Below are 27,821 nucleotides of genomic sequence, written 5' to 3' on the forward strand. Positions count from 1 at the left end.
TCTCCGTCTGTCAAAAGAACAGCATTTATTTTTTTTGGCCGGGGGGCGGGGGGGGGCTCAGTTCAGTTCAGTTCAAATACCCTAAAACTCTTCAGACCAAAAGCCAACAGCAAGTGCCCGATGCACAATTAACTGGCCTGAAATCAAAACTCATAAGAATAGAAGAGAAGCCCTGTTGGATCAGGCCAGTGGCTCATCCAGTCCAACACTCTGTGTCACACAGTGACACAAAAAAAACCCCAGGTGCCATCAGGAGGTCCACCAGTGCGGCCAGGAGACTAGAAGCCCTCCCACTGTGCCCCTCCCAAGTACCAAGAATACAGAGCATCACTGCCCCAGATATAAGAACATAAGAGAAGCCATGTTGGATCAGGCTAATGGCCCATCCAGTCCAACATTGTGTCACACAGTGGTCAAAACCCAGGTGCCATCAGGAGGTCCATCAGTGGGGCTAGAAGCCCTCCCACTGTGCCCCCCCCCAAGCACCAAGAATACAGAGCATCACTGCCCTGACCATAAGAACGTAAGAGAAGCTCTGTTGGATCAGGCCAGTGGCCCATCCAGTCCAACACTCTGTGTCATATAAGAACATAAGAGCAGCCCTGTTGGATCAGGCCAATGGCCCATCCAGTCCAACACTCTGTCACAGAAGAACATAAGAGAAGCCGTGTTGGATCAGGCCAATGGTCCAACCAGTCCAACACTCTGTCACAGAAGAACATAAGAGAAGCCATGTTGGATCAGGCCAATGGCCCATCCAGTCCAACACTCTGTGTCACAGAAGAACATAAGAGAAGCCATGTTGGATCAGGCCAGTGGCCCATCCAGTCCAACACTCTGTGTCACACAGAGTCACTGGTATGGCTTATCCTTACATGTTGATGTCATTTCTTTAAACTAAGCCAGATCCAGGAAAAAGGAAAAGCTCAATCCCTGGTGCAGCGCAGAACACCAGCTGGGAAGCCGCTCCCTCCCTTTGAATTTTTCTTCAGGTAGACATTGCCAGCCTGACTATGCTGTCAGCTTCAGCAGTCAGACCAGTTCTTGCCATGCAGGGATGATCACCCTGGACTACCTTCTAAGGCTGTTGTGAGGATTCCTGAAAGGCAAAACACAACTCGGGCATTGGGTTAAGAACATCAGAAGAGCGCTGCTGGGTCAGACCACAGAGGGTCCATCTAGTCCAGCCTCCTGTCTCACACAGTGGCCAGCCAGTTCCTCTGGAGGGCCAAGAACGGGGCAGAGAGGCCGAGGCCTTCCCGAGAAGAGCATCAGAAGAGCCCTGCTGGGTCAGACCAGGGAGGGTCCATCTAGTCCCGTATACTGTCTCACACAGTGGCAAACCAGTTCCTCTGGAGGGACAGCAGGGCATAGTGGCTGAGGCCTTCCCCTGAGAAGAACATCAGAGGAGCCCTGCTGGATCAGACCAGTGAGGGTCCATCTGGTCCAGCCTCCTGTCTCACACAGGGGCCAGCCAGTTCCTCTGGAGGGCCAACAACGGGGCAGAGAGGCTGAGGCCTTCCCCTGAGGAGAACATCAGAGGAGCTCTGCTGGATCAGACCCGTGAGGGTCCATCTGGTCCAGCCTCCTGTCTCACACAGGGGCCAACCAGTTCCTCTGGAGGGCCAACAACAGGGCAGAGAGTCTGAGGCCTTCCCCTGAGGAGAACATCAGAAGAGCCCTGCTGAATCAGACCAGTGGTCCCTCTAGTCCAGCCTCCTGTCTCACAGTTCCCTGGAAGGCCAAGAACAGGGCATGGAGGCCAAGGCCTTCCCTGGATGCTGCCTCTTGACTCTGGGATTCAGAGGCTTCGTGCCTCTGAATGTGGAGCTTCCTCTCCACCATCATGGCTACTGGCCACGGATAGACTTACCTGCCATGAATCTTTCGGCCATCACCGCATCCTCAGGCAGCCAGTTCCACATTTGACACCTGCTTTTGTGTCTACAATTTTCACTTCAGTTTTCCCCCCATTCTCTCCCTCTTTGGAAACCACTTTTACCCCAGTCTTTTCCTGAAAGCTGATGCCGAGTCCTCGTTTTTCCCGGCACGGTGTTCCTTCCTGTTGGCTTTTTTTTGTGCTGCCCGCTCCCCCCGCCTCTAGACCACGTTTTAGACCGGACTGTCGTCATCATCAAACCACTCCCCTCCTCCCTGGGGGGGCAAGCGGTGTTTATTATTAAAGTAGCGTTAAAATCGCAGTACAGGATTGTAGCGACAGTTTAAGCCGGTTCTCTGAATTCCTGGCTTCCGTTCTTGAAAAGAGAAGACTGGATTTGTGTCCTGCCCTTTGCTACCCAGAGGAGTCTGAGTGGCTTACAATCTCTTTCCCTTCACCTCGCCGCAACAGACACCCTGTGAGGTTAGGTGCATCTGAGAGAGCTCGGACAGAAACTGCTCTTTCCAGAAATGCTCTGAGAGAGTTATGACTGACCCAGCGGTTGCATGCAGAGGAGTGGAGAATTGAACCTGGTTCTCCCAGATAGCAGTCCGCACACTTAGCCACTAAGTGTGGCTCTGGCAAGTGTAGTGGTGAAGTGCGCGGACTCTGTTGTGCGGGAGGGAGATAAAGGAGATTGTGAGCCGCTCTGAGACCCTTCGGAGTGGAGGGCGGGATATAAATCCAATATCTTTAATCTTTATCTGGGAGAACCGAGTTTGATTCCCCCACTCCTCCACTTGCAGCTGGTGGAATGGCCTTGGGTCAGCCATAGCTCTCGTTGGAGTTGTCCTTGAAAGGGCAGCTGCTGCAAGAGCCCTCTCAGCCCCACCCATCTCATAGGGTGTCTGTTGTGGGGGGGGGGGCGGGGAAGGTAAAGGAGATTGTAAGCCAGTCTGAGATTCAGAGTATAGGGCAGGATATAAATCCTATGTCGTTGTCTTCTCTCCCCTGCAGGAAAGGGGTATTTGTCCGCAAGGGGAAAGGGACACAGACTTACTTTTTTAATAAATGAAAGCTGGAAATTCAGAGAACCTGCTTAGAGTCACTGCAGGAAAGGAAAGGTCCCCCGTGCAAGCACCAGTCGTTTCCGACTCTGGGGTGATGTCGCTTTCACAACGTTTTCACGGCAGACTTTTTACGGGGTGGTTTGCCATTACCTTCCCCAGTCACCTACACTTTCCCCCCAGCCAGCTGGGGATTCATTTTACCGACCTCGGAAGGATAGAAAGGCTGAGTCAACCTCGAGCCGGCTACCTGAAAACCCAGCTTCCACCGGGGATCGAACTCAGGTCGTGAGCAGAGCTTAGGACTGCAGTACTGCAGCTTTAACACTCTGCGGCACAGGGCTCTTCGTCATTGCAACGGTACATCAATATAGCATGTGCAAAAAATAAAAGGGGTGTTTGTGACATCACCAACGACAACAGGCATTTCCCTTGAAAATCCCGATTCCTCAAGGCAGGTGTGGAGGGAAAGAAACGGACCCTGCAATCATGGAAGAAGAAGATGAAGATATTGGATTTATATCCCGCCCTTCACGCCGAAGAGTCTCAGAGCGGCTCACAATCTCTTTTACCTTCCTCCCACACAACAGACCCCCTGTGAGGTGGGTGGGGCTGAGAGGGCTCTCACAGCAGCTGCCCTTTCAAGGACAGAGTCTCAGAGCAGCTCACAATCTCCTTTTCCTTACCCCCCCACAACTGACACCCTGTGAGGTGGGTGGGGCTGAGAGGGCTCTTCCAGCAGCTGCCCTTTCAAGGACACCCTCTGCCAGAGCTCTGGCTGACCCAAGGCCATTCCAGCAGGTGCAAGCGGAAGAGTGGGGAATCAAACGCGGTTCTCCCAGATAAGAATCCGCACACTTAACCACTACACCGGGTTTGGCTGAATCTCCTCAAACCGACCCCAAGGTTGTGTGGATCGCCTGCCAAGAAAACCAGGAGTCAGCTGAGCCCGTGGAAAAGACTGCAGAAGGGGCACAGCTGTTTCGAAGGGAATCTAAAAACGATTCCTGGCTCCAGTACTGTCGAAAGTAAGGCACAGCTTCTTTTCAGTTCAACGTTTTATTACTACTATTATTATTCAAAACACGCCTTTTTTTTTCTTTTTGCAAAAATAAAATCACTTTCAGAATAAGCTGAAGATTTCTGAGATTGCGCCTGCTGAACGCGTTCTCGCACAGGATGCTTTTCATGAAGTCGGGCCCTTTTAAAACAGCTAAAGTGGATGGAAACTGTTGCTTCGGGAGGAGGGGGGGAAAAACCATACAACCTTTCATACTCAGAGAAACGCCCGTGACGACCGCTCAAGAATTTCGCCTCCCCAAACAGCCAACCCCTCAGGAGTTCCAAAAAAACGGGCGTCTCTCAGGGGCAATTTTTTAAAAGCGTGCGTGTTTGGAGGGGGGTGTGTGTGTCCTAACTTGCTGTGGGGCGTGGGGTGGATTTCAGGCGACTTCCGCCTTGTTCCTTTCCTCCAGCTTCTTCTCCACCATTTCCAGCAAGGAGTCAGAGTAGTACTTCAGCAGGCATTGGGTCTCGTCGTCGCGGAGGTGCCTCAGCCCCACACAGAGGCTGTCCGTGGCCGTGGCCACGTCCAGGCCGACCTTCCCGGCTCTCGAGTCCAGCTCCTTCTTCATCCAGCAGGAGGCCTTCAGCAGCCGTTCCTTCGCCCGAAGTTGCTCTTCCCGGCTGGAGTCTTGGCAGGACGTCACCTGCGGAGGACAGGGGATCAGCGCAGAGCATTTCCCACTGCCTTCTCCTTTGTCGGCAGCTGGAAACCAAATCCGGGCGTTGCCAGAGCAGCTCCTGAGGGTGTGAGCGCCTGTCGCCTTGGCACCCGGCAGTCCCGCCCCAGGCCCAACCCTCAGGGGCGAGCGAGTGCTGCAGCTGCCAAGTCTGCGTTTGGAATACGGTTGCCAAGTCTAATTCAAGAAATATCTGGGGACTTCGGGGGGTGGAGCCAGGAGACACTGGGGGTGGAGTCAGGAGCAAGGGTGTGACAAGCATCATTGAACTCCAAAGGGAGTTCTGGCAATCACATTTAAAGGGACCGCACACCTTTTAAATGCCTTCCCTCCATACGAAATAATGAGCTCCTTCTTTTGGGGGTCATAGAATTGGACCCCCTAGACCTCCTCCCCACTAAATAGCAGGTGCAGCTGCATAACGATCCCTGGATGAGCTCCACCACCTATTTTTCTACCCTGCCTATGTCAGATACCTGGCCTCGTATCTTACTTTATCGTAAAGTTGCAAAGTTTCTTGAAATCTGGAGCACAGAGATTGCAGGTTTGTTTCAAAGCTTTTGACGAGAACCTGTGATTCTGAGGATGGAAAAGAGGATTCATTTACCTTGAAAAAAATTTTTTTTAAAATCAGTTACATCCTGCTGTCTCTACCGAAGAGGGCACTGGGCAGCCAGGGACCCAGGAACAAGTGAAGCTATAAAGCCACAATATTAAAAAGTACCAACAGCAGTAGTAACCATTAGCAAAAATCAGGGGGGGGGGGGGGGGGGAACCAGATCGGCTGCACAGAATTTGGAACAATAGGCCTAAGAGAACAGATTCAAATTTCACAATGGACAGAAGGGATGAGGCCAATCTCTGCGGCGTGATACCTAGGGCTTTTTTTGTAGCAGGAACTCCTTTGCATACTAGGGTCACACACCTCTGATTTAGCCAGTCCTCCTGGAGCTTACAGCAGGCCCTGTAAGAAGAGCCCTGTAAGCTCTTGGAGGATTGGCTCCATCAGTGGCCTAATATGCAAAGAAGTTCCTGCTACAAAAAAAGCCCTGGTGACACCGTTTTGGAAGCCACAGCTGAGAAGGCCCTGCCACCTTCATCTCACAGAGGGTGCACAAAGCCCTCTCCCCACCCTGGGCTTAGAGGGAGTCTTTCAAGTGCTGGAATCCCAAACCACTTAGGCATGTAAAAGATTGGCGACAAGACTCTATACTGGGCCTGGCGACAGAGCAGGCGCCTGCGGAGCTGACCTGGAACTGCATGATGTGCCGACTGAATTTCCTGGGCATTTCCGAAAGGCAGCCCCAACAGAGAGCACATGACAGGTGGGAACGGAAGCCCCAGAGGGACACTGGAAGGACTGGGGGCGGGGGGGCATTTCACTTACCAGGCAGAAGTAAGCTGCAGGATCAACTCAGTCCTCTCTTTGGATGACCAGCTGGGGCTACAGAGATCACTGTTGCTCTTTATACAATACGGCACAAGCAGCCAACGCCTGGTGAGTCTCTTACCTGAAGCGCTGCCCGTTTTAGTATCCAGCTTGTCTTCCAACTCAATCAGAAGTCCCTCAGGAGGTTTCTGAAACCGATTATTCCGCAAATTATAAATCCAACCACAAGAGGCCTAGGTTCTACATTAATATTTTAAAGAGGAGAAGAAGAAGACTGCAGATTTATACCCTGCCCTTCTCTCTGAATCAGAGACTCAGAGCGGCTCACAATCACCTATATCTTCTCCCCCCCTCCCCTGTGAAGTGGGTGGGGCTGGGAGGGCTCGCTCAGCAGCTGCCCCTTTCAAGGACAACTCCTACGAGAGCTATGGCTGACCCGAGGCCATTAGAGCAGGTGCAAGTGGAGGGGTGGGGAATCAAACCCGGTTCTCCCAGATAAGAAGAAGAAGAATTGCAGATTTCTACCCCACCCTTCTCTCTGAATCAGAGACTCAGAGCAGCTGACAATCTCCTATAGCTTCTCCCCCCACAACAGGAACCCTGTGAGGTGGGTGGGGCTGAGAGCCAGCTTGGTGTCATGGTTAAGTGTGTAGACTCTTATCTGGGAGAACCAGGTTTGATTCCCCACTCCTTCACTTGCACCTGCTGGAATGGTCTTGGGTCAGCCATAGCTCTTGCAGGAGTTGTCCTTGAAAGGGCAACTCCTGTGAGCCCTCTCGGCCCCACCCACCTCACAGGGAGTCTGTTGTGGTGGGGAGAAGATATAGGAGATTGTAAGCCGCTCTGAATCTCTGATTCAGAGAGAAGGATAGGGTATAGAACTGCAATTCTTTTTCTTCTTACATCAGCTGCCCCTTTCAAGGACAACCTCTGCCAGAGCTCTGGCTGACCCCAAGGCCATTCCAGCAGCTGCAAGCGGAGGAGTGGGGAATCAAACCCGGTTCTCCCAGATAAGAGTCCGCACACTTAACCATGACACCAAACTGGCTCTCAGCCCCACCCACCTCACAGGGTGTCTGTTGTGGGGGGAGAAGATAAAGGAGATTGTCAGCTGCTCTGAGTCTCTGATTCAGAGAGAAGGGTGGGGTAGAAATCTGCAATTCTTTTTCTTCTTACAGCAGCTGCCCTTTCAAGGACAACTCCTGCCAGAGCTCTGGCTGACCCAAGGCCATTCCAGCAGCTGCAAGTGAAGGCGTGGGGAATCAAACCCTGTGAGGTGGGTGGGGCTGAGAGAGCTCTCCCAGAAGCGGCCCTTTCAAGGACAGCTCTGCGAGAGCTATGGTTGACCCAAGGCCCTTCCAGCAGCTGCAAGTGGAGGAGTGGGGAATCAAACCCGGTTCTCCCAGATAAGAGTCCGCACACTTAACCGCTACATCGAACTGCCCCCAAAGGGGTAGGCCTCAGGTCAGGAGTGGAGCTAGTTGCGGCTCTCTGTGAGCCACAAGCTGCGAGAGCTCAACTTGCCTCTAATGTCTTGGGCTCTCTGGGCAGTGGGCTCTCTTCCTTAGCCTGCTGTGGAGGACCCAAGGTGGGCTGTGCAGGCTGACGCATCCTGGGGAACCTGTGTAAAAACAAGTGCAGTGTTAATGCAGGTTTTCAAGTTACTTTATTTAATTCCTTTGTACCCCGCCTTTCCCCCCAATGATGCTGATGTCGTTCCCCTCCCCTCCGTTCTGTCTTCACAAAAGCCCTTTGAGGTAGGCTGGGGCAACAGCATGTGACTAGCTCAAGGTCGCCCAGTGAGCTTCCACCGCATGGGTGGAGATTTGAACCCAGGTCTCCCAGATACTATTCCGACACTCCTAACCATGACAACACACTGGCTAGCCGCTACTTTTCATAGTTCTACAAAAAGGTGAAGGTAGTCCCCTGTGCAAGCACCAGTCGTTTCCGACTCTGGGGTGACGTTGCTTTCACAACGTTTTCACGGCAGGCTTTTTACGGGGTGGTTTGCCCTTGCCTTCCCCAGTTATCTACACTTCCCCCCCAGCAAGCTGGGGACTCCTTTGACCGACCTCGGAAGGATGGAAGGCTGAGTCAACCTCGAGCCGGCTACCTGAAAACCCAGCTTCCGCTGGGGATCGAACTCAGGTCGTGAGCAGAGAGCTCTGACTGCAGTTCTGCAGCTTTACCACTCTGCGCCACAGGGCTGCTTTCATAGCCTACTGATTAATTAAAAACCAAAACAACACAGAGCACTCTCCGACCTGCAGCGTGAAAGAAACCGGGTAGAGATGCTCAAGCGAGGGTTGAGGAACAGAGCAGCCTCCTCTTCTCCGTCTTCAGGTGGCTTCAAGTCCTTGAGGGTGCTGTCAAACTTTTCTGCGTTGGGAAAGAAGAAAGGAAGCGCTTTTTGGCGTTCACAAAAACAGCTCCAGAAGAGGGGAGGCAGGCGGGAGAGGCAGCTTGGCCATTGGCCTTCGGACCCAGCTTGGGGGTGGGGCTTCAGTGTCAAGCAAGGCCGGATTTGGGGGGCGGGGGGGGGCAAGAGGGGGTGCCTGCCCCCAGTGCCGTCGGGGTGTGCGTGCCAAACTGGCCACCCCACCCATGCTTTTCTCCTCCCTGGGGAGCAGAAGAGGGCGTCCCGGCAGCGTTTGCGCCGTCCTCAGAGCCGAGAAAGGCAGAAATGCCACAGTGCCAACCTCACCCCCCTTTTTTTCCAGGATCTGAACACAGACCCTGGAAGGAAAAAGGGTGGGCATCTATGGGGGGGGGGGGCAGAAGACTGGTGCGTTGTGGGGGTGGGGTTGCCTTGCCTGGGGCAGCGGGCACACGCCATTGTGGGGGGTGCCATTTTTTTAGTTTTGCCCCTGCTAAGAAACGGCTAGATCTGGCCCTGGGGTCTAGAGCCGCCCCCCCCAAGAGTTCAGCGGGGAGGTGGCAGCAGCGGAGCCGCCCTCAGCAGGTGCGCCAGTCTCGAAGAGGGCCACACAAAGGGCTTGTTCTTTTCAGGTGGGTGTTGAAACCCCATGGGCCGCCACCAGACTGGGCCTTGACAAACAGCTCGAGTTTGTCTCACGATGCGAACATAAGAACATCAGAGAAGCCATGTTGGATCAGGCCAATGGCCCATCAAGTCCAACACTCTGTGTCGCACAGTGGCAAAAAATGTTATATACACACATACACTGTGGCTAATAGCCACTGATGGACCTGTGCTCCATATTTTTATCTAAACCCTTCTTGAAGCTGGCTATACTTGTGGCCGCCGCCACCTCCTGTGGCAGTGAATTCCACATGTTAATCACCCTTTGGGTGAAGAAGGACTTCCTTTTGCAGAAGGCTGCTGGAGGCGCAGGACGCGGTACCTTCACTGTGGACATCAGCCAGGGTCTCAAAATGGTGCTTGAGGTATTTCTCTTGCTCTGGGGTTTGGGGCAAAGAGCCCGTTTTCTCCTCCAGGTCGATCAGTTCTGCTTCGACTTCAGAAACCACAGACTCTTGGTCTAAAGCCAAGAAAAGAGAAAGCGGTCCAGAAATCAGCACAGGATGCCCCTCTCCCAAGCACTGCTGGGCCGGGTTCTGGGTTCTGGTCCTACAAGTGCCGGGGCAGAGGCTGCTGCCGTCTGGGGAAGTGCTTTGAGCACCCGCTCTGCTCCCTTTCTGCCCCCTGTGGATTAGTTTGTTACTGCCATATAGACGTGTCGTATTTACCGCCTGTCACTTTCTCATAGTAGAAGCCTGCAGATTGATACTCCGCCCTTCTCTCTGAATCAGAGACTCAGAGCAGCTCACAATCTCCTCTATCTTCTCCCCCCTCAACAGACACCCTATGAGGTGGGTGGGCCTGAGGGAGCTCTCCCAGAAGCTGCCCTTTCAAGGGCAGCTCTTGCGAGAGCTCTGGCTGACCCAAGGCCATCCCAGCAGCTGCAAGTGGAGGAGTGGGGAATCAAACCCGGTTCTCCCAGATAAGAGTCTGCACACTTAACCGCTACACCAAACTGGCTCTCAGAGAGAGGACAAGTGCCGAGGCAAGCCAAGAAGAAGAAGAGGAAGAAGAAGAGGAGGAAGAGGAAGAAGAAGAGAAAGAAGAAGATGATATTACATTTATATCCTGCCCTCCACTCTGAATCCCAGAGTGGCTCACAATCTCCTTTCCCTTCCTCCCCCACAACAGACACGCTGTGAGGTGGGTGGGGCTGAGAGAGCTCTCCCAGAAGCTGCCTTTTCAAGGACAACTCCTGAGATAGCTGTGGCTGACCCAAGGCCATTCCAGCAGCTGCAAGTGAAAATCTAGCCAGCATCCGGCAAACTCCCAATGCTGGCTGTTCTTTGGCCACAGGTGGACTAGAGCAGGAATCTGCCGGTGGGCAGGGGCGAAAGGCCCCGGGGTTAGCCAGGGAACCTTCAGAACCTTACCCTCCTGTGGCTGGCTGAAGAGAGAGGCCTCCAAATCCAAGGAAACGGCTGAGTACATTTTATGCGGCTGCTTCTCTGGCGCATTCGTGGCTTCTGTCTGAAAAGGCAGCTCCAGGTGCAGGTCTTTCCGGGGCCTCCTTTCAAGGAAGAGATGAAGCGCGAGTAGCTTGTTGGGAAAGTGTTAATTTGTCAGCTCCAGCTTTGTGAACCCGAGGCCTGAGATTTAGTGGGTGAAGGCGATCAGACTGGATCAACAGCTGGAGCAGAGGTCCATCAGTGCTCTGTATTCTTGGTGCTTGGGGGGGGGCAACACTGGGAGGGCTTCTAGCGTCCTGGCCCCACTGATGGACCTCCTGATGACACCTGGGGTTTTTTGGCCACTGTGTGACACGGAGTGTTGGACTGGACGGGCCATTGGCCTGATCCAACATGGCTTCCTTTATGTTCTTCAATCTGGGGTGGCGATGCTCTGTATTCTTGGTGCTTGTGGGAGGCAACAGTGAGAGGGCTTCTAGTGTCCTGGCCCCTGACCTTCTGCTTACCAAGCAGATGCTCTACCACTGAGCCACTGTCCCTCCCCAACTGCAACTCCCCGACTGCAGTGAGCCCCCCCGCCCCGGACTTCCTGGGAATTCAAATATATATTGAACATATGAAGCTGCCTTACACTGAATCAGACCCTTGGTCCATCAAAATAAGTCTTGTCTACTCAGACTGGCAGCGGCTCTCAAGCTGTGGTTTTTCACACCTATTTGCCTGGACCCTTTTTTAGTGGAGATGCCGGGGATTGAACCTGGGACCTTCTGACTACCAAGCAGATGCTCTACCACTGAGCCGCCACCTCTCCCTAACACTTATGAGGCTCTCCAGGGTCTCAAGCTGAGGTTCTTCATGCCTACTTGCCTGGACCCTTTTGAGTTGGAGATGCCGGAGACTGAACCTGGGACCTTCTGCTTACTGAGCAGATGCTCTACCACTGAGCCACAGCCCCATTCATGGCTCTCCAGCTGAGGTTTTTCACGCCTACTTGCCTGCACCCTTTTGAGTTGGAGATGCCGGGGATTGAACCTGGGACCTTCTGCTTACCAAGCAGATGCTCTACCACTGAGCCACCGTCCCTCCCCTAAGAGTTTTGCAACTAAACACGTTTCCTTGCCCGGAAGGCCTGCCAGGTTCAGTGGGACCTGCTTTTGGGTGCCTCAGGGCAATTCAGCCAGCACTAACCTCTCTGCCTCAGCAGGAGCAGTGCTGGTCTGCACAGATGGGCTGCTTCTGCCTGCCCGGAGGGATCCGAGCTCTTGAGCGGCCTCGTCCTTGGAAGTCAGATCTGGCTCTTTGAAGTCCTCCGTCACGTTGCCTGGGGAGTCCTCAGACTGTACGAGAGAGAGAGAGAGAGAAAGGAGACCGTTCTTTTCAGTTAAGAATGAAATGAATTCACATAACGTTGCCCACAGGACTCAAGGACGGAGAGCAGAAAATACGGGAACTTGGGAGCGTGAAAACAAGGGCAGCCGGATGAGGCGGGATTTCCTTTGTATATATTTCAAAAACACCTTTTGGACCCTCAGTTACCCAAACAACCTGCAGTTCTCAGGGACGTAATAGATGAGGCCCAGGAGTTTCAAAACCACACAGGTAAGCTTTTATTTTACTCCAGTCTCCTTCCCAGGGAAGTAAGCTTAAAACATATATATCTAAAAAAGCAAAACAGTTAGATAACGTTAGTACAGTTAGATTGAGATGCATTCTCATACAGTTATATAATCAGAATCCTGCTAAACATTTTTCCAGTTAAGTAGTTATTCTCTCAATCCATCGCTCCTATAATCTAATACCTCTATATTGCTCCTATAATCTAATCTACGTCCTTTCTTCTCCTCTGTCTAATTTCTATCAGCCCACATCTTTGAGATCTCTAATATTCTATATCTGGAGAAGATCCTGATGCTGGGAAAGACAGAAGGCAAAAGAAGAAGGCGACGGCAAAAGAGGAGATGGCTGGACAGCGTTACTGATGGAACAAACACGAATTTGAGCAGACTTCGGAGGATGGTGAAAGATAGGAGGGCCTGGTGTGACTTTGTCCATGGGGTTGCAAAGAGTCGGACTCAACTGGACGACTGAACAGCAACAAAAATATTCTATATTGGCTTAACCTGCACAGAGATAGGCCCCTGGCCCTCTGATGTAAGCAAGCAACCCATGAGAAAATTCTGGGGGTTTATAAAGGATTTTCCTGAGAAAATTTATCATTTATCTCCATCTTATCTTATTTCCCACCAGCTGCATTAGCAGATGGTCCCTCACACCTGTAAGTGTCCAGCTATCTTGAGATCTGATGGTGGGATCTGGTGAGAACCTCTTATCTAACCAGTTCCCATCAGCTTAATCATAACATCCTTTTGGGCCAAAATCATTTTTTCAAGGCTAAGATTGTCCTCGGATAACTCGAATACTACTGACCTACTTTTCTAGCAGCTAACTGTAGGCCTAAATGCTATAAGCAATATAAAGGTAAAAAGGTAAAGGTAGTCCCCCCTGTGCAAGCACCAGTCATTTCCGACTCTGGGGTGACGTCGCTTTCACAACGTTTTCACGGCAGACTTTTTACGGGGTGGTTTGCCCTTGCCTTCCCCAGTCATCTACACTTTCCTCCCAGCAAGCTGGGGACTCATTTGACCGACCTCGGAAGGATGGAAGGCTGAGTCGACCTCAAGCTGGCTACCTGAACCAGCTTCCACTGGGATCAAACTCAGGTCATGAGCAGAGGGCTCCGACTGCAATACTGCAGCTTTACCACTCTGCGCCACAGGGCTCTCAATAAACATGGCTTAAATCCTTGATGGGTTGTCTTCATAAGAGACCCAACCAAACTTTTTCTGCCACACCAGGCAGGCATCCAAAGCGTGCCAATCAATTAATCCGCTAGGGCAGCCATTGGCCATGCTGGCTGGGGCTGATGGGAGTTGTAGGCAAAAAAAATCTGGAGAGCTACCATTGGCCACTCCTGCGCTAGGATTTTCACTGTGGCCTGGAAAAAGAAAACCATGTGCACCTTGGGGAATAGGCAGCTTGGGAAGGGCACTTGGTCAGAGCAGAACATCCTGGGCTTTCCAGGTATAGGGCCCAGTAGCTGATGATGCGGAAGACTCCTTGGTGAGCCGCTGCCAGTCGGAGGAGGAAATATGGAACTCGGCGATACCAACAGCCCAGCTGGGGAAAAAGGCAGCTTCGTGCGATTCTCAGAAGGCCGCTTGAGTGGGAGAGAAGGAACAAGGGGCTGCCTAACACAGCAGTCTGGGGCACCGTTAAGAGCAGGCAGGTGGATCTCATCCACCAGGAGGGTCTCGCCTCTGCCAGCCGGGTGGAAATGAGGAGCAGCTGCCTGAATGGGAGAGGGGTGCAGGGGGAATGCAAACACTCTTAGTTGGACTTCCCAGGGAGTCGGGGCGCTCACTGCAGTTGCTCAACAGAGGAATTCTGTACATGCTCTGAAGAAGACTGTAGATTTATACCCCCCCCTTCTCTCAGAATCAGAGCAGCTCACAATCTATATCTTCTCCCCCCACAACAAACACCCTGTGAGGCAGGTGGGGCTGAGGACAACTCTGCGAGAGCTATGGCTGACCCAAAGCCATTGCAGCAGCTGCAGGTGGAGGAGCGGGGAATCAAACCCGGTTCTCCTAAGAGTCCGCACACTTAACCACTACACCAAACTGGCTCGAAGATGATGATGATGATGGATTTATATCCCACTCTATACACAGAATCTCAGATCGGCTCACAGTCTCCTTTACCTCCCCACCCCACCACACAACAGACACCCTGTGAGGTAGGTGGGGCTGAGAGAGCTCTGACAGAAGCTGCCCTTTCAAGGACAGCTCTGCGAGAGCTATGGTTGACCCAAGGCCATTCCAACAGCTGCCAGTGGAGGAGTGGGGAATCAAACCCGGTTCTCCCACATAAGAGTCTGCACACTTCACCACTACACCAAACTGGCTCTCTGGGCATTCAATTACTATGCTCCACTGATGGATCCCAGGGTTGAAAATGACCCATGAGGCTTCCCGTCAGTGAGCTTTGGAACTCCGTCTCTGGGCTCTAAAAAGACTCCCGGTCTGGTTTCTTGGGCTGGGAGGAAAAGGCTGAACAGCCCCCTTCAAAACAATTCATGAACCGCACCAGCCGGCCCTTCTCACCTGTGAGAGCAGCGGCTCCAGGTTCCGGGGCTCCAGCTCTACGTCGCTCAGGCTGTCGTTCTTAATGGGGGTGAAATAATTCAGATCCGCGTCCAGCATGGTCTTGATAGGCTCCTGGGCAGCCCGCTCGGCCCATCGCCCTTGCGGCTGGTAACACACCCGGGAGGCTGAGACCGCCCCCTCCGAAGGATCTACCTCACCGAGCTAGAGAGAGAGGGAGAGAAGATGTCCAGGGTCTCAGTTGCTAGGAAGGAAGGAAGGAAGGGAGGGAGGGAGGGAGGAAGGAAGGAAGGGAGGAAGGGAGGAAGGGAGGAAGGAAGGAAGGAAGGAAGGAAGGAAGGAAGGAAGGAAGGAAGGAAGGAAGGAAGGAAGGAAGGAAGGAAGGAAGGAAGGAAGGAGGGAAGGAAGGAAGGAAGGAAGGAAGGAAGGGAGGGAGGGAGGAAGGAAGGGAGGAAGGAAGGAAGGAAGGAAGGAAGGAAGGGAGGGAGGAAGGAAGGGAGGGAGGGAGGAAGGGAGGGAGGAAGGAAGGAAGGAAGGGAGGAAGGGAGGAAGGAAGGAAGGAAGGAAGGAAGGAAGGAAGGAAGGAAGGAAGGAAGGAAGGAAAGGAGGGAGGGAGGGAGGAAGGCAAGCAAGAATCACACGCAGCAGCGTGTGGGTTGGAAGGCATCCTCTACAACAGGGGTGGTCAAACTGTGGCTTGGGAGCCGCACGTGGCTCTTTCACACACATTGCGTGGCTCTTGGAACCCCAGCCCACCCCATCAGCCAGCTTGGAGAAGGCATTTCTCTCTTTAAATCACTTCTCCAAGCCACATTTAAAGCGAAAGTTCCTTTCTTTCTACCTCTTCCTCCCCTTCCCCTGATCTATTTTGACTTCCTTCCTTCCTCCCTTCCCGCAAATAGGTGATGTTCAGGTCTTGCGGCTCCCAAACATCTGATGTTTCTTCTTTTAAGCGAGTTTGGCCACCGCTGCTCTACAAGCGTCTTCCCAGGCCTAGCCCCTCCCTGTGGCATTTTCCTCTCTTCCGGATCGCGCTCTCTCTGGCCGGCTCTCTGCTGCCTACTTTGAGGGATCGGAGCCAGATTTGAACTGGTGTGTCCCAAGCCATTTCACCCACCGTGGGCCCAGGGACTAGCATCCCTTCCCCCTGTCAGTTTGGTGTGGTGGTGAAGTGCGCAGACTCTTATCTGGGAGAAGCGGGTTCGATTCCCCATCCTCCACTTGCAGCTGCTGGAATGGCCTTGGGGCAGCCAGAGCTCTCACAGGAGGTGTCCTTGAAAGGGCAGTTTCTGTCAGCGCTCCCTCAGCCCCACCCACCTCACAGGGTGTCTTGTGGGGGAGGAAGGTAGAGGAGATTGTAAGCCGCTCTGAGTCAGAGAGAAGGGTGGGGTATAAATCTGCAGTCTTCTTCTGTTTGGTGTCATGGTGTCATGGTTAAGTGTGCGGGCTCTTATCTGGGAGAACCAGGTTTGATTCCCCACTCTTCCACTTGCACCTGCTGGAATGGCCTTGGCTCTCGCGGGAGTTGTCCTTGAAAGGGCAGCTGCTGTGAGAGCCCTCTCAGCCACCTCGCAGGGTGTCTGTTGTGGGGGGGAGAAGATCAAGGCGATTGTAAGCTGCTCTGAGTCTCTGATTCAGAGAGAAGGGCAGGGTATAAAACTGCAATTCTTCTTCTGTCTCTCCCTTCTGGATAGCAAAATCCCGTGGCCTGCCTTATTCGAAAGATTTATGCCCTGTCTCATCTCTTTAGCCTTCAATTAAACCTTGCAGCGGCGCTGAAGTTAAACCTGGTCAGTCTGATGGCAGGGTTGAAAAGGAAACCTGCTTAGCCTTGAGCCCGGGTAATCCTACTTAATCACGGTTAAGTCCACAAAAAGCGAAGGAGGGGAGGGAATCCCGGGTGCATAAATGGAAGTGAAAGAGCAGCCCAAGGGCATGATCCCCGGCCAACAGGCAACCATTTTAACCACCCGGCCGGCACAATACCCTCATAAGGCCAAGGAGATACTGAAGTATCTTACTTACCAGTCTCTTTGCCCACATAGGCAATCTTCCATTGGTCAGGACACAAGGAAGACCTGGAGGATGGCAGGAAATAGTGGGGTGAGCAATCTGAAAGCTGGGTTCAAAAATCTCACTCAGGAAGGGAAGAGACCTCCGCAAACAGGAACAAGGAAACCCCATTTTCACATGTCATTCTTGCTTTTTTTCAGTAAAGGGAAAAGAGTTTTGCCTTCTGCGCTCACAAGGACGATAAAAGTGGGTTTTTTTAAGTATTAAGAGCTGAGCGCAGACTCTCAGGATCCCTGACATGATCCGAAGACTTCTCCTCCTTGAGCCGCAACAGACTTCCTTCAAGCAAGGGGAGGGCAAGAAGCCATTTCAGGGCTGTCCTTGACCAGGAAGGGTCAGAAGAACATAAGAGAAGCCATGTGGGATCAGCCCTCCCACTGTTGTCCCCCCAAACACCAAGAATACGGAACATCCCTGCTCCAGACATAAGAACATAAGAGAAGCCATGTTGGATCAGGCCAATGGCCCATCCAGTCCAACACTCTGTGTCACATAAGAACATAAGAGAAGCCATGTTGGATCAGGCCAGTGGCCCCTCCAGTCCAACACTCTATGTCACACAGTGGCCAAAAACCCCAGGTGCCATCAGGAGGTCCACCAGTGGGGCCAGGACACTAGAAGCCCTCCCACTGTGCCCCCCCAAAGCACCAAGAATACAGAGCATCTCTGCCCCAGACAGAGAGTTCCATCAATATCCTGTGGCTAATAGCCACTGATGGACCTCTGCTCCAGATGTTTACCCAATCCTCTCTTGAAGCTGGCTATGCTTGCAGCCGCCACCACCTCCTGTGGCAGTGAATTCCACATGTCAATCACCCTTCCTTTTTTTGCTTCTGGTCCTCTGTTCCTTCTCTCCAAAGCCCAGCCTGCCGCCCTTCCTAGGCCTGCTCCCACCCCTTTCCCAGCGGGCTGGGGGATCTACGAGGCCCTTATACCTGCATCCGAGTCCTCTTTGCTGGGCGTCTGCAGGAGCTTCCCTTCCTCCTCTTTCTCGTCCTCCGTGTCGGAGTCGGCTGGGAGAGCAGCCCTGCAGGAAGTCCTCCCGCTCGGTACGGTGATGTAGGTCTCCCACCTGCAGGAGGTCAGAGATGCCCCCCCCTCGTGTCACGTGACGACAGTTACGTCACCTGAGCGGCGTAAGGGAGGAAGGCATCGCCCCTCCGTCAGGGAGTGGCGGTTCTGGTCCAGTACCTGACCTGCGGAGACCAGGCCTGGTCTCTGGCTTTCTTCTGCTGCTGGATTTGATCCAGGTCCATCAAGTGTTGCTTCATGCTGGCGGTGATTTCCGGGCTAAGGTGCCATACAAAGATACAACTGGACAATGGGAAGGAGGGAGGGAAGAACATGGCTTACAATTGATGAAACCTTCAACCCTCTCTGCTACCTGCAGATGTGGTCTGCTAGCGGTGGCGTTTCCGTTTAGCGCATGGAGATTTCTGACTTCCACAAGGTCAGCGGCACCCTGTGGATCCCCGGGATCCAGCCCTCTGTTGCCCAGGGATCCAAAAGCACTTCACGTACTCCAAAGTCCCGTCAAGAGACGCCGTCTTCCCCCCCTCCCGCCCCCCAGGCCTCTTCCCTGCAGGCCAGTTAAACCGCAGTGATTTCTTCCAAAGTACATCCAAGCAAATCATTTTTCACGCCACCCTGCCTGACTTTTGAAGCCCCACAACCCTCTCCAGTCGCCCACCTGTCTCCCGAAACGGTGATCAGGTGCTTGCAGTCGTAGGTAAACTTCATCCCTGTAACCACCTCTGGAATGCAAAGAGGAAACAGGCAGACTTTCAGGAGCAAGGGCATAGAGTCACAGAATCGTAGAATCACAGAGTTGGAACCCTGTTATAGTCATTCCTTTTTTAGCCATTCGTTTCTAACAGCTTAAGGATATTTTTAAAAAAAAACAAGCAGCCAATGGTTGCCATATGAACATATATATGAAGCTGCCTTATACTGAATCAGACCCTTGGTTCATCCAAGTCAGTCTTGTCTTCTCAGACTGGCAGCAGCTCTCCAGGTCACAAGCTGAGGTTTTTCACACCTATTTGCCTGGACCCTTTTTTAGAGATGCTGGGGATTGAACCTGGGACCTTCTGCTTACTAAGCAGATGCTCTACCACTGAGCCACCGTCCTTCCCTTTTGAGCCATTTTTGTCATCTCGCAGCTTAGCATTTTGAATGGCTGCTGTTTTCACCACGGATAATTCCGCCGTCTTGAAGAGCCATTCTGATTTGCAAGGCTTCACCCAATGTGCAAATAAACCATTCCTACAGAGGGCATAGGAGTATCCGTGGCACAAGGGTGCCCAGCGTGGCACAAGGGTGCCCAGCATGGCACCCCCTTACACCTTTCTTTCATAGAATCCTAGAGTTGGAAGGGACCTCCAGAGTCATCTAGTCCAACCCCCTGGACAATCCAGGAAACTCACAAATCCCTCCCCCTAAATTCACAGGATCTTCATTGCTGTCAGATGGCCATCTATCCTCTGTTTAAAAACCTCCAAGGAAGGAGAGCCCACCACCTCCCGAGGAAGCCTGTTCCACTGAGGAACTGCTCTAATGGCCAGGAAGTTCTTCCTAATGTTGAGCCGGAAACTAGATGGACCTCTGGTCTGATCCAGTAAGGCTCTTCTGATGTTCTTCTCAGGGGAAGGCCTCGGCCTCTCTGCCCTGTTGTTGGCTCTCCAAAGGAACTGGTTGGCCACTGTGTGAAACAGGAGGCTGGACTAGATGGACCCTCATTGGTCTGATCCAGAAGGGCTCTTCTGAAGTTCTTCTCAGGCGAAGGCCTCGGCCTCCATGCCCTGTTGTTTGCCCTTCAGAGGAACTGGTTGGCCACTATGTGAGACAGGATGTCGGACTAGATGGACTACTTGTCTGATCCAGCAAGACTCATCCAGTATTCATATAAAGGCCTCGGCCCCTCTGCCCTGTTGTTGGCCCTCCAGGGGGATTGCTTGGGCACTGTGTGAGACAGGAAGTCGGGCTAGGTGGACCCTCACTGGTCTGACCCAGCAGGGCTCTTCTGATGTTCTTCTCAGGGGAAGGCCTCGGCCTCTCTGCCCTGTTGTTGTCCCTCCAGAGGAACTGGTTGGCCACTGTGTGAGACAGGAGGCTGGACTAGATGGACCCTCACTGGTCTGATCCAGCAGGTCTCTTCTGAGGTTCTTCTGGTCAAAAGTGGTTTATGAAGCCTCTGAAAGTGGGACTCAGGCCCGTCATCCCTAACGGCTGCTCCTGCCCTCGGCATAGTCCTTTCTCTCCTCACCACCCTTGTACACATCTTGCATTCTCCCCTTCCACTTCCCTTTGAGACAATGAGAGGAGAAAATCTGTCTGGCAACTTTACGGTAGCAGCTGGTAGCTTTACAGTACAACAGGAGAAGGGGTTTTAGTGTAAAGTCAAAGCAGATAAAATGCCTCTGGAAAAACAATGAGTATCCTTCAATCCTTATGATTTATCCTACGTGCAACTTTGAAACTATATAAATAACTATATTATTATAAACTGTATAAATAACTATCGACGTCAATTTCCAATAACTTCCCTGCAGAATTCTTTTTTTTTTTTTACAAATTATAAACCAACAACAATTTGTTCCAATACTTTCCAGTAGAGGGATTTCCAGAAATTCCTTCCTCCAATAAACAAAGTTCATGATGCAGTCCACGACTCCTTGTGAAATCCTTTCAAACGGAGAAGTCAGGAAATCCTTACAGCGGTCACTGGGTTCCTCACTGATTCTGTCTTAGCGCTGACCTTTGAGTCTGCGTAAGAAATCATTGGAATCGGGTTCCATTTTAACAGCCTGATTAACTGAAGACGAACAGTATTGGAACGTCCTGAAATCTAGAGGAGATGTCTTATGACGGCTGTCGATAGTTGATATTTATACACTGGTTTAAAGTTGTAGATAGGATAAATCATATATAAGGATTGAAGTATACTCATTGTTTTTCAGTGGCATTTATCTGCTTTGGTAGCTTTACGGTAGCAACTGGAAGGAGGGGAAAATGGAATGCCACTTGCCCGGGGGCAGCTACATACGTTGTGAACATATATGAACATACGAAGCTGCCTTCTACTGAATCAGACCCTCTTTGGTCCATCAAAGTCAGTCTTGTCTACTCAGACTAGCAGCGGCTCTCCAGGGTCTCAAGCTGAGGTTTTCCACGCCTATTTGCCTGGATCCTTTTTAGTTGGAGATGCCGGGGATTGAACCTGGGACCTTCTGCTTACCAAGCAGATGCTCTACCACTGAGCCACCGTCCCTCCCATTGTGGGTTTCTCAAGCGTATCTGGTTGGCCCCTGGAGAAAACGCAGAGCTGGACAAGATGGCTGACAAGGTCATCATCCACCTCAGGGGTCAAAAAACCTCAGGCTGGCCCTGGACGGGTCACCATACCAAGTAAATTTGTACTGAAAAGATTGGAAGCTACTTTTCTAACTGGCCCTTTACATGGGAGGCCGGTTGAAGGAAAACTGGCTTTCTAGGAAATGACTGGCCCTTGGTGAATCCTGGCTCGTTCCTTGCTGCTCACAGCAGTATTTCGGGGGGGGGGGGGGCTAACCACATTAGCAGCAGAGTTCATAGGCGACCAAGAGGAGACACAGGAAGATGGTCTGGGGGGTGGGGGAAACAGCAGTGCTCCCAGACTCACCAGAATGCCCAAACATCTTGGCAATGCAGTCACCCGAGTGGAAGTCAATAACAGAAATGCTTTTGTCAGAGCAGCTGGTGGCCAGGAATGTTCCGGAAGGATCCAGCTGGACCTGCAAGGAAGGGAAACAAGAGGACCCGCTCTCTTCATTCAAGCGGCACGTTGCACGGTCAGGAAGAACGCAATAGCATTGGGTACGCTTTCGAAATGCCTTCTCTTGGCATAATCATCTCAGCTGCACGGCGTCCCCAAGGCCGCTCTGTGGGAACTGATCCTCTCCCTCTTTCTCCGTGAAGCGGAGCAAGGCGTGAGCCATGATGGGCTCGGAGCGGGGGGGAGAGGGAAGCATTTTTCAACACTTGTGGTTTCAGCCACGCTGGCAGTTACGTATTTACCTTCAGCAATGATCCGTCTTCACCTTGTGTACCTTTGAAACAGCACTTCTGCTTCCCGCTGCCTGTGTTGTAGACCCTGGAGGAAGACGGAGAAGTTAATTTTGACATGGGGATGCCTGTCAGCTTGATGCGGCTTGTATTGTGTTTTTATGCCCCCACACATAACGCTTTTGGAAAGAGCAACAGACAGTGATTCCAGCGGGCAGGCGACTGTCTTATTATCTAGGAAATGGAGGTTAATTGCGGACAGCTGGATTCCTGTGGGTAGATCACATAAATATACTGGGGCTAGCTGAGCGCAATCTCTGGAGAATGTATCTTGCACGAGAATGCTCCTCCACATTTTCTATTCCTCTTAAATTCCGTGGCCCTGGGACTCCTCTGGGAAGGTGGGGGGGGGGCTTGTTTTAAGCCCACTCCCGGAGACTTACATTTTTATTAGTTTTGGATTAGTTTCCAGCATTCTGTCTTGCATGATATACTACAGCTCTGTTGTTTTCTGGCTAAAGGTTGGAGAATTTCCCTGGAGATTGCGCCTAAAATTTTATCTCAATAATGAAAAACTGAGGAAGGAAGATGCATGTAGGAGTACAGAACAGTCATGGGCAAGGTGAAAGGCGTAAAAGCTTGGATGTCTCAGGTGGAAGATCACAGACTGGCAAAATGTTGTTGTCACGACTCAGGGGGGTCTTACCAAGTGCTGCCACCACTCCGGGTTAAGGGTCTCCCTTGAGAAGGCCCAGAGTTCCCTCCCAAGCCCTTCAGGCTTAAGAACATAAGAGAAGCCATGTTGGATCAGATCAATGGCCCATCCAGTCCAACACTCTGTGTCACACAGTGGCCAATATATGTCTCTCTCTCTCTCTCAAATATATATATACACACACACATATACATAAATACATACACACACACACATACTGTGGCTAATAGCCACTGATGGACCTCTGCTCCATATTTGTATCCAATCCCCTCTTGAAGCTGGCTATGCTTGTAGCCGCCACCACCTCCTGTGGCAGTGAATTCCACATGTTAATCACCCTTTGGGTGAAGGACTTCCTTTTATCCATTTTAACCTGACTGCTCAGCAACTTCATTGAATGCCCATGAGTTCTTGTATTGTGAGAAAGGGAGAAAAGGACTTCTTTCTCTACTTTCTCCATCCCAGGCATTATCTTGTAAACCTCTTATCATGTCACCCCGCAGTCGACGTTCCTCCAAGCTAAAGAGCCCCAAGCGTTTTAATCTTTCTTCATAGGGAAAGTGTTCCAACCCTTTAATTATTCTAGTTGTCCTTTTCTGCACTTTTCCCAGTGCTATAATATCCTTTTTGAGGTGCAATGACCAGGATTGTACACAGTATTCCAAATGAGACCGCACCATCGATTTATACAGGGGCATTATAATACTGGCTGATTTGTTTTCAGTTCCCTTCCTAATAATTCCCAGCATGGCATTGGCCTTTTTTATTGCAATCGCACACTGTCTTGACATTTTCAGTGAGTTATCTACCATGACTCCAAGATCTCTCTCTTGGTCAGTCTCTGCCAGTTCAGTTTCAAGATTTTGCGGGCAATTTGGAATCTTCCATTCCACAGCAAGCAGAAACTGGGCCCGTATTGAAACATATTTCATTGGAAGGCAAAGATCACAGAACGGTTCACCTGACATTTCTGTCTTGACAGGCCACGGCGACGTATCTCTGGGTTATATCGATATCCATGTCATACAAGGTTGTTTTCTCCGCAACGTGGTGAGTTCTAACAAAGTGGACTCCGTCGGCAACCTGAGGGCAAAGCAAACGATGCTCTGAAGTGGTGTCAACATTTGGCCCCAATGCTGAAGAATGTTTCTAGCGAACCCATCCAGGGCAAAAGCACAGTGGATCGGGGGTGGGTGGGAGGGCTCCGTTTTCAGCAACGGGCTCCTGGACAAAGACGGCAAGCGGTTCAAGTTCACCTTTTGTGCGCTGCGAAAATAGATGCTTTTGTCAGCTCCGCAGCTGATCATTTGAATGCCGCCGTCTCCTGTAGGAGAAAAAAGACAAGGGGGGAAATTGCCAGTGGCCGAAGAACCCCTTAACTCGCCAGTGCTGGCTCTTGAACCCGCGCTGGGCACAATCGACACAGCGTCTCCCGTGCAGGTCCCGCGAAAATGCACAAGAGCGCAGAAGGGGAAAGATGGGCTTCGTTCTGGCTGAAACGGATGGGATTTTAAAGGGACCAGCATTTCTTTTTATTGGTGTATTTTTTTTAACAAAACATTTTTTCTTTTATTTTCCAGTTTATCAAATAGAAATACACGTAAAGGAAAACAAATACATACCAGGGAACAAATGATGTGCACGTGTGTGTATATATAAATAAATAATAGAAAAGAATTATATAAACAAATAGACATTGCTATGGAAGAAAACCTAAAATATGTATAAAGTTAAAACAACCGGCAAGTTCTTATAAAGTGAACGCAGGGATGATTCTGGGATGGTCTGTGGACATCTAGTAGCAAGTCTAGTTTTTCTAACAATGGGAACCACCGGTCATAGTAGGCTGAATTACGTGTCTCAGATGAAGTACATGCAATATTGTCCGAGACTTTGTAGGTGAGTCCGTATCTTGGAAAACCGTAACTTAATTGTGGGAGAATCTCATGTTTTCCAACAAGTAGCTATAGACGTTTTGGCTGCCGATAACAGGACGTTAATTAACTCCAATCTAACATGAGGGATTGAAGCGTCAGTCCAGTAGCTTAATAATACAGCAACAGGGTTACAAGGCACTGTATAACCAGTTATGTCTTTGATTAATAACAAAACTTGTTGCCTTTACCTTCCTCCCCCACAACAGACCCCCTGTGAGGTAGATAAAGATATTGGATTTATATCCCGCCCTCCACTCCAAACAGTCTCAGAGCAGCTCACAATCTCCTTTCCCTTCCTCCCCCACAACAGACACCCTGTGAGGTAGATGAAGATACTGGATTTATATCCCGCCCTCCACTCCAAAGAGTCTCAGAGCGGCTCACAATCTCCTTTCCCTTCCTCCCCCACAACAGACACCCTGTGAGGTGGATGGGGCTGGAGGGGGCTCTCACAGCAGCTGCCCATTCAAGGACAACCTCTGCCAGGGCTATGGCTGACCCAAGGCCATTCCAGCAGCTGCAAGTGGAGGAGTGGGGAATCAAACCCGGTTCTCCCCGATAAGAGTCCGCACACTTCACCACTACACCAAACTGGCTCTCCTGAAGTTTAACTGGGGTGAGGTACTATCTAAACATAAGCTTGAGACTTTGTTGTTTTATATTAATAGATTGACCGGAGAGGGGGTAGGCAGACCAGACTTCCTGCCATTGAGTTTCTGTCAAAGAGAAAACCCAGCTCTTTATGCCAAAGTTCTGTATAAGAAGGTAAATCTTTAGTCTTGCTTTTAATGAGAAAGTCATATAACTTTGAAACAAGGCCTTCTTGAGTTTCATCATAGTTTAGGTAATAAGTTTTCAAATTCAGTAAGCGGTCAGGACCAGCATTTCTGTCTGGCTCTATTGCATGAAAAACTCTTGTCAACCGTGCAGTGGTTTTCATACTCCCAAGGAGGAAAACGGAGCCTTCCCAGAACCTCAAGACTGAACAGAAGAAAGGAGTCCCCCAGAAACCACTGAGAAATTGATGCAGAGGTTCTGGAAACTTACCAGCAAACTTCACAGCGGTAATGGCTGAGGAGTGGTCAGCTAAGGTCTGCTCTAGTTTATAGTTCTTCCCCACGTTTAACACATGGATCAGCCGGTCTCTGCTTGCCGAGGCCAGGAGGGCCATCCCTACAAACAGCAAAAAGGGATACCTAAGCGGCATGCTTGTTTCAAAGGAGCCGAAAGCAATTGAACTACAGAATGGCTCCCGGGGTCAGCTGGGAGCGATAAGCTCTTCCCCCTGTCCATCCCATGGGCTTGTCTGAAGTCTGCAGTACAGATGTACTGTGGGGAGGGACAGGGGCTCAGTGGCAGAGCACCTGCTTGCCATGCAGAAATCTGATTCTGTATAAGGCAGCGTCATGGGCTTATGTGCTCAAAGGTACAGATTATGTGGAGTTTTACCTGTTTCGGGTTTAGAGTACTCTAAGCACAGGACTTCTGAGTCGTGGGCTTCAACTTTCATCACCTCCTCCATACCGTTTAGTTCGTGTATCCTGTAAAAACCGGATGCACACGCTTAACTTGCATTTCTTCTGAAATTCACTTAATAACTTACAAGTTAATTATGTATTATATTAATTATTATAATGTATTAACGTACTTATATTCCTTTTGAAATGTCACCTTCTATGGAGGGGGAAGAAGAGGGAGGAATACGAGGAAGGAGAAGGAGAAAGAGAAGGAGGAGGATGGTGATGATATTGGATTTATATCCCGCCCTCCACTCCGAATCTCAGAGCGGCTCACAATCTCCTTTATCTTCCTCCCCCACAACAGATGCCCTGTGAGGTGGGTGGGGCTGAGAGAGCTCTCCCAAAAGCTGCCCTTTCAAGGACAGAGTCTCAGAGCGGCCTACAATCTCCTTTATCTTCCTCCCCCACAACAGACACCCTGTGAGGTGGGTGGGGCTGAGAGAGCTCTCCCAGAAGCTGCCATTTCAAGGACAGAGTCTCAGAGCGGCTCACAATCGTCTTTACCTTCCTCCCCCACAACAGACACCCTGTGAGGCAGGTGGGGTTGAGAGAGCTCTCCCAGAAGCTGCCCTTTCAAGGACAGAGAGTGGCCTACAATCTCCTTTATCTTCCTCCCCCACAACAGATACCCTGTGAGGTGGTTGGGGCTGAGAGAGCTCTCACAGCAGCTGCCCTTTCAAGGACAGCTCTGTGAGAGCTATGGCTGACCCAAGGCCATGCCAGCAGCTGCAAGTGGAGGAGTGGAGAATCAAACCCGGTTCTCCCAGATAAGAGCCTGCGCACTTAACCGCTACGCCAAACTGGATGGCATTCCCTGAAAGCTAGTTTGGTTTGTAAAACCATAGGCAAGACTCCAAGAGGATGCATCAGTCCCAAGGGTGAGGAATCAGGTGGCCCTAAATTTGTTACTGGAGTGAAAGGCGATGCCGCTCCCAGCTTCAGGAGGCAGGGCCAGCATTCAGGGGACTCAGGCAGGCCTCTATTAGAAATTACAGCATTTGGGAGCTCTTGGGAGCCAGTTTGGTGTAGTGGTTAAGTGCAAGGACTCTTATCTGGGAGAACCAGGTTTGATCCCCCACTCCTCCACTTGGACCTGCTGGAATGGACCTTGAGTCATCCATAGCTCTCGCAGAGCTGTCCTTGAAAGAGCTGCTGTACGAGCTCTTTCAGCCCCACCCACTTCACAAAATGTCTGTTGTGGGGGGAGAAGATATGGGAGATTTTAAGCCGCTCTGAGTCTCTGATTCAGAGAGAAGGGCGGGGTATAAATCTGCAGTCTTCTTCTTGATCTAAGGCACAACCAGGCTGACCGTCAAAGGAAAGGCAGAAGGTACGATGAAGACCTACCTCAGGTTCCCAACTCTGTCACCAGAAGCCAGATGCTGGCCGTCAGGGCTGACCTGCAGGACGCGGACGCCAGGCTTTACGTCCAGGAATCCCGTGTTTTCGCCTCGGTCCGGCACGTTGGCTGAATCTTGCAAATGCTGGGTGTTGTTTTCCACGTAGACGACCTTCAGCAAGTTCTTTAAAGGAGAGAGCAGCACACGTTCATTACATTCCATTAAAGGAAAAGGTACTGACAGGAAAAACAAAGAGATGGTTAAACAAGGAGAATTTTCAATAACAGAGCAGGATGGAAGCATTTCAGCCTGGCCTTATCAGCTGCAATCGTTCACCCGCCTTATACAGACTGGGACAAGATTCTGGCCTTGCTGATTTGAAATTATTTTTATTAGTTTGTTTATATTCCGTCCATTCCCTCGTGGGGGCTCAGGGTGGAGGACATCAATATAAGTATTAATAAAATCAGTTACAATATTTAGATAATAGTACAGCA

The 27,821-nt window shown here is 51.1% G+C and overlaps 1 protein-coding gene across 1 annotated transcript in view; it reads right to left on the reverse strand.

Annotated features, from left to right (window-relative positions):
- Positions 1-3,989: 3,989 nt before the first annotated feature.
- The window catches only part of WDR62 (WD repeat domain 62), a 39,036-nt gene continuing 15,204 nt past the window's right edge, over positions 3,990-27,821 (reverse strand). Inside the window, exons 11-30 of the mRNA XM_060258334.1 lie at positions 27,332-27,507; positions 25,914-26,005; positions 25,512-25,637; positions 23,784-23,851; positions 23,489-23,610; positions 21,825-21,900; positions 21,430-21,541; positions 18,460-18,523; positions 17,961-18,083; positions 17,705-17,841; positions 16,722-16,774; positions 14,697-14,900; positions 11,722-11,870; positions 10,498-10,634; positions 9,447-9,584; positions 8,346-8,460; positions 7,603-7,699; positions 6,200-6,266; positions 5,182-5,267; positions 3,990-4,655 (exon numbers count right to left, since the gene is read on the reverse strand). Of these exons, the coding sequence (XP_060114317.1) occupies positions 4,389-4,655; positions 5,182-5,267; positions 6,200-6,266; positions 7,603-7,699; positions 8,346-8,460; positions 9,447-9,584; positions 10,498-10,634; positions 11,722-11,870; positions 14,697-14,900; positions 16,722-16,774; positions 17,705-17,841; positions 17,961-18,083; positions 18,460-18,523; positions 21,430-21,541; positions 21,825-21,900; positions 23,489-23,610; positions 23,784-23,851; positions 25,512-25,637; positions 25,914-26,005; positions 27,332-27,507 (2,409 nt within the window). The 3' untranslated portion in view covers positions 3,990-4,388. The remainder of the gene's footprint in view (positions 4,656-5,181; positions 5,268-6,199; positions 6,267-7,602; positions 7,700-8,345; positions 8,461-9,446; positions 9,585-10,497; positions 10,635-11,721; positions 11,871-14,696; positions 14,901-16,721; positions 16,775-17,704; positions 17,842-17,960; positions 18,084-18,459; positions 18,524-21,429; positions 21,542-21,824; positions 21,901-23,488; positions 23,611-23,783; positions 23,852-25,511; positions 25,638-25,913; positions 26,006-27,331; positions 27,508-27,821) is intronic.

This window comes from Heteronotia binoei, chromosome 17, assembly GCF_032191835.1.
Source record: "Heteronotia binoei isolate CCM8104 ecotype False Entrance Well chromosome 17, APGP_CSIRO_Hbin_v1, whole genome shotgun sequence".
NCBI lineage: Eukaryota > Metazoa > Chordata > Lepidosauria > Squamata > Gekkonidae > Heteronotia > Heteronotia binoei.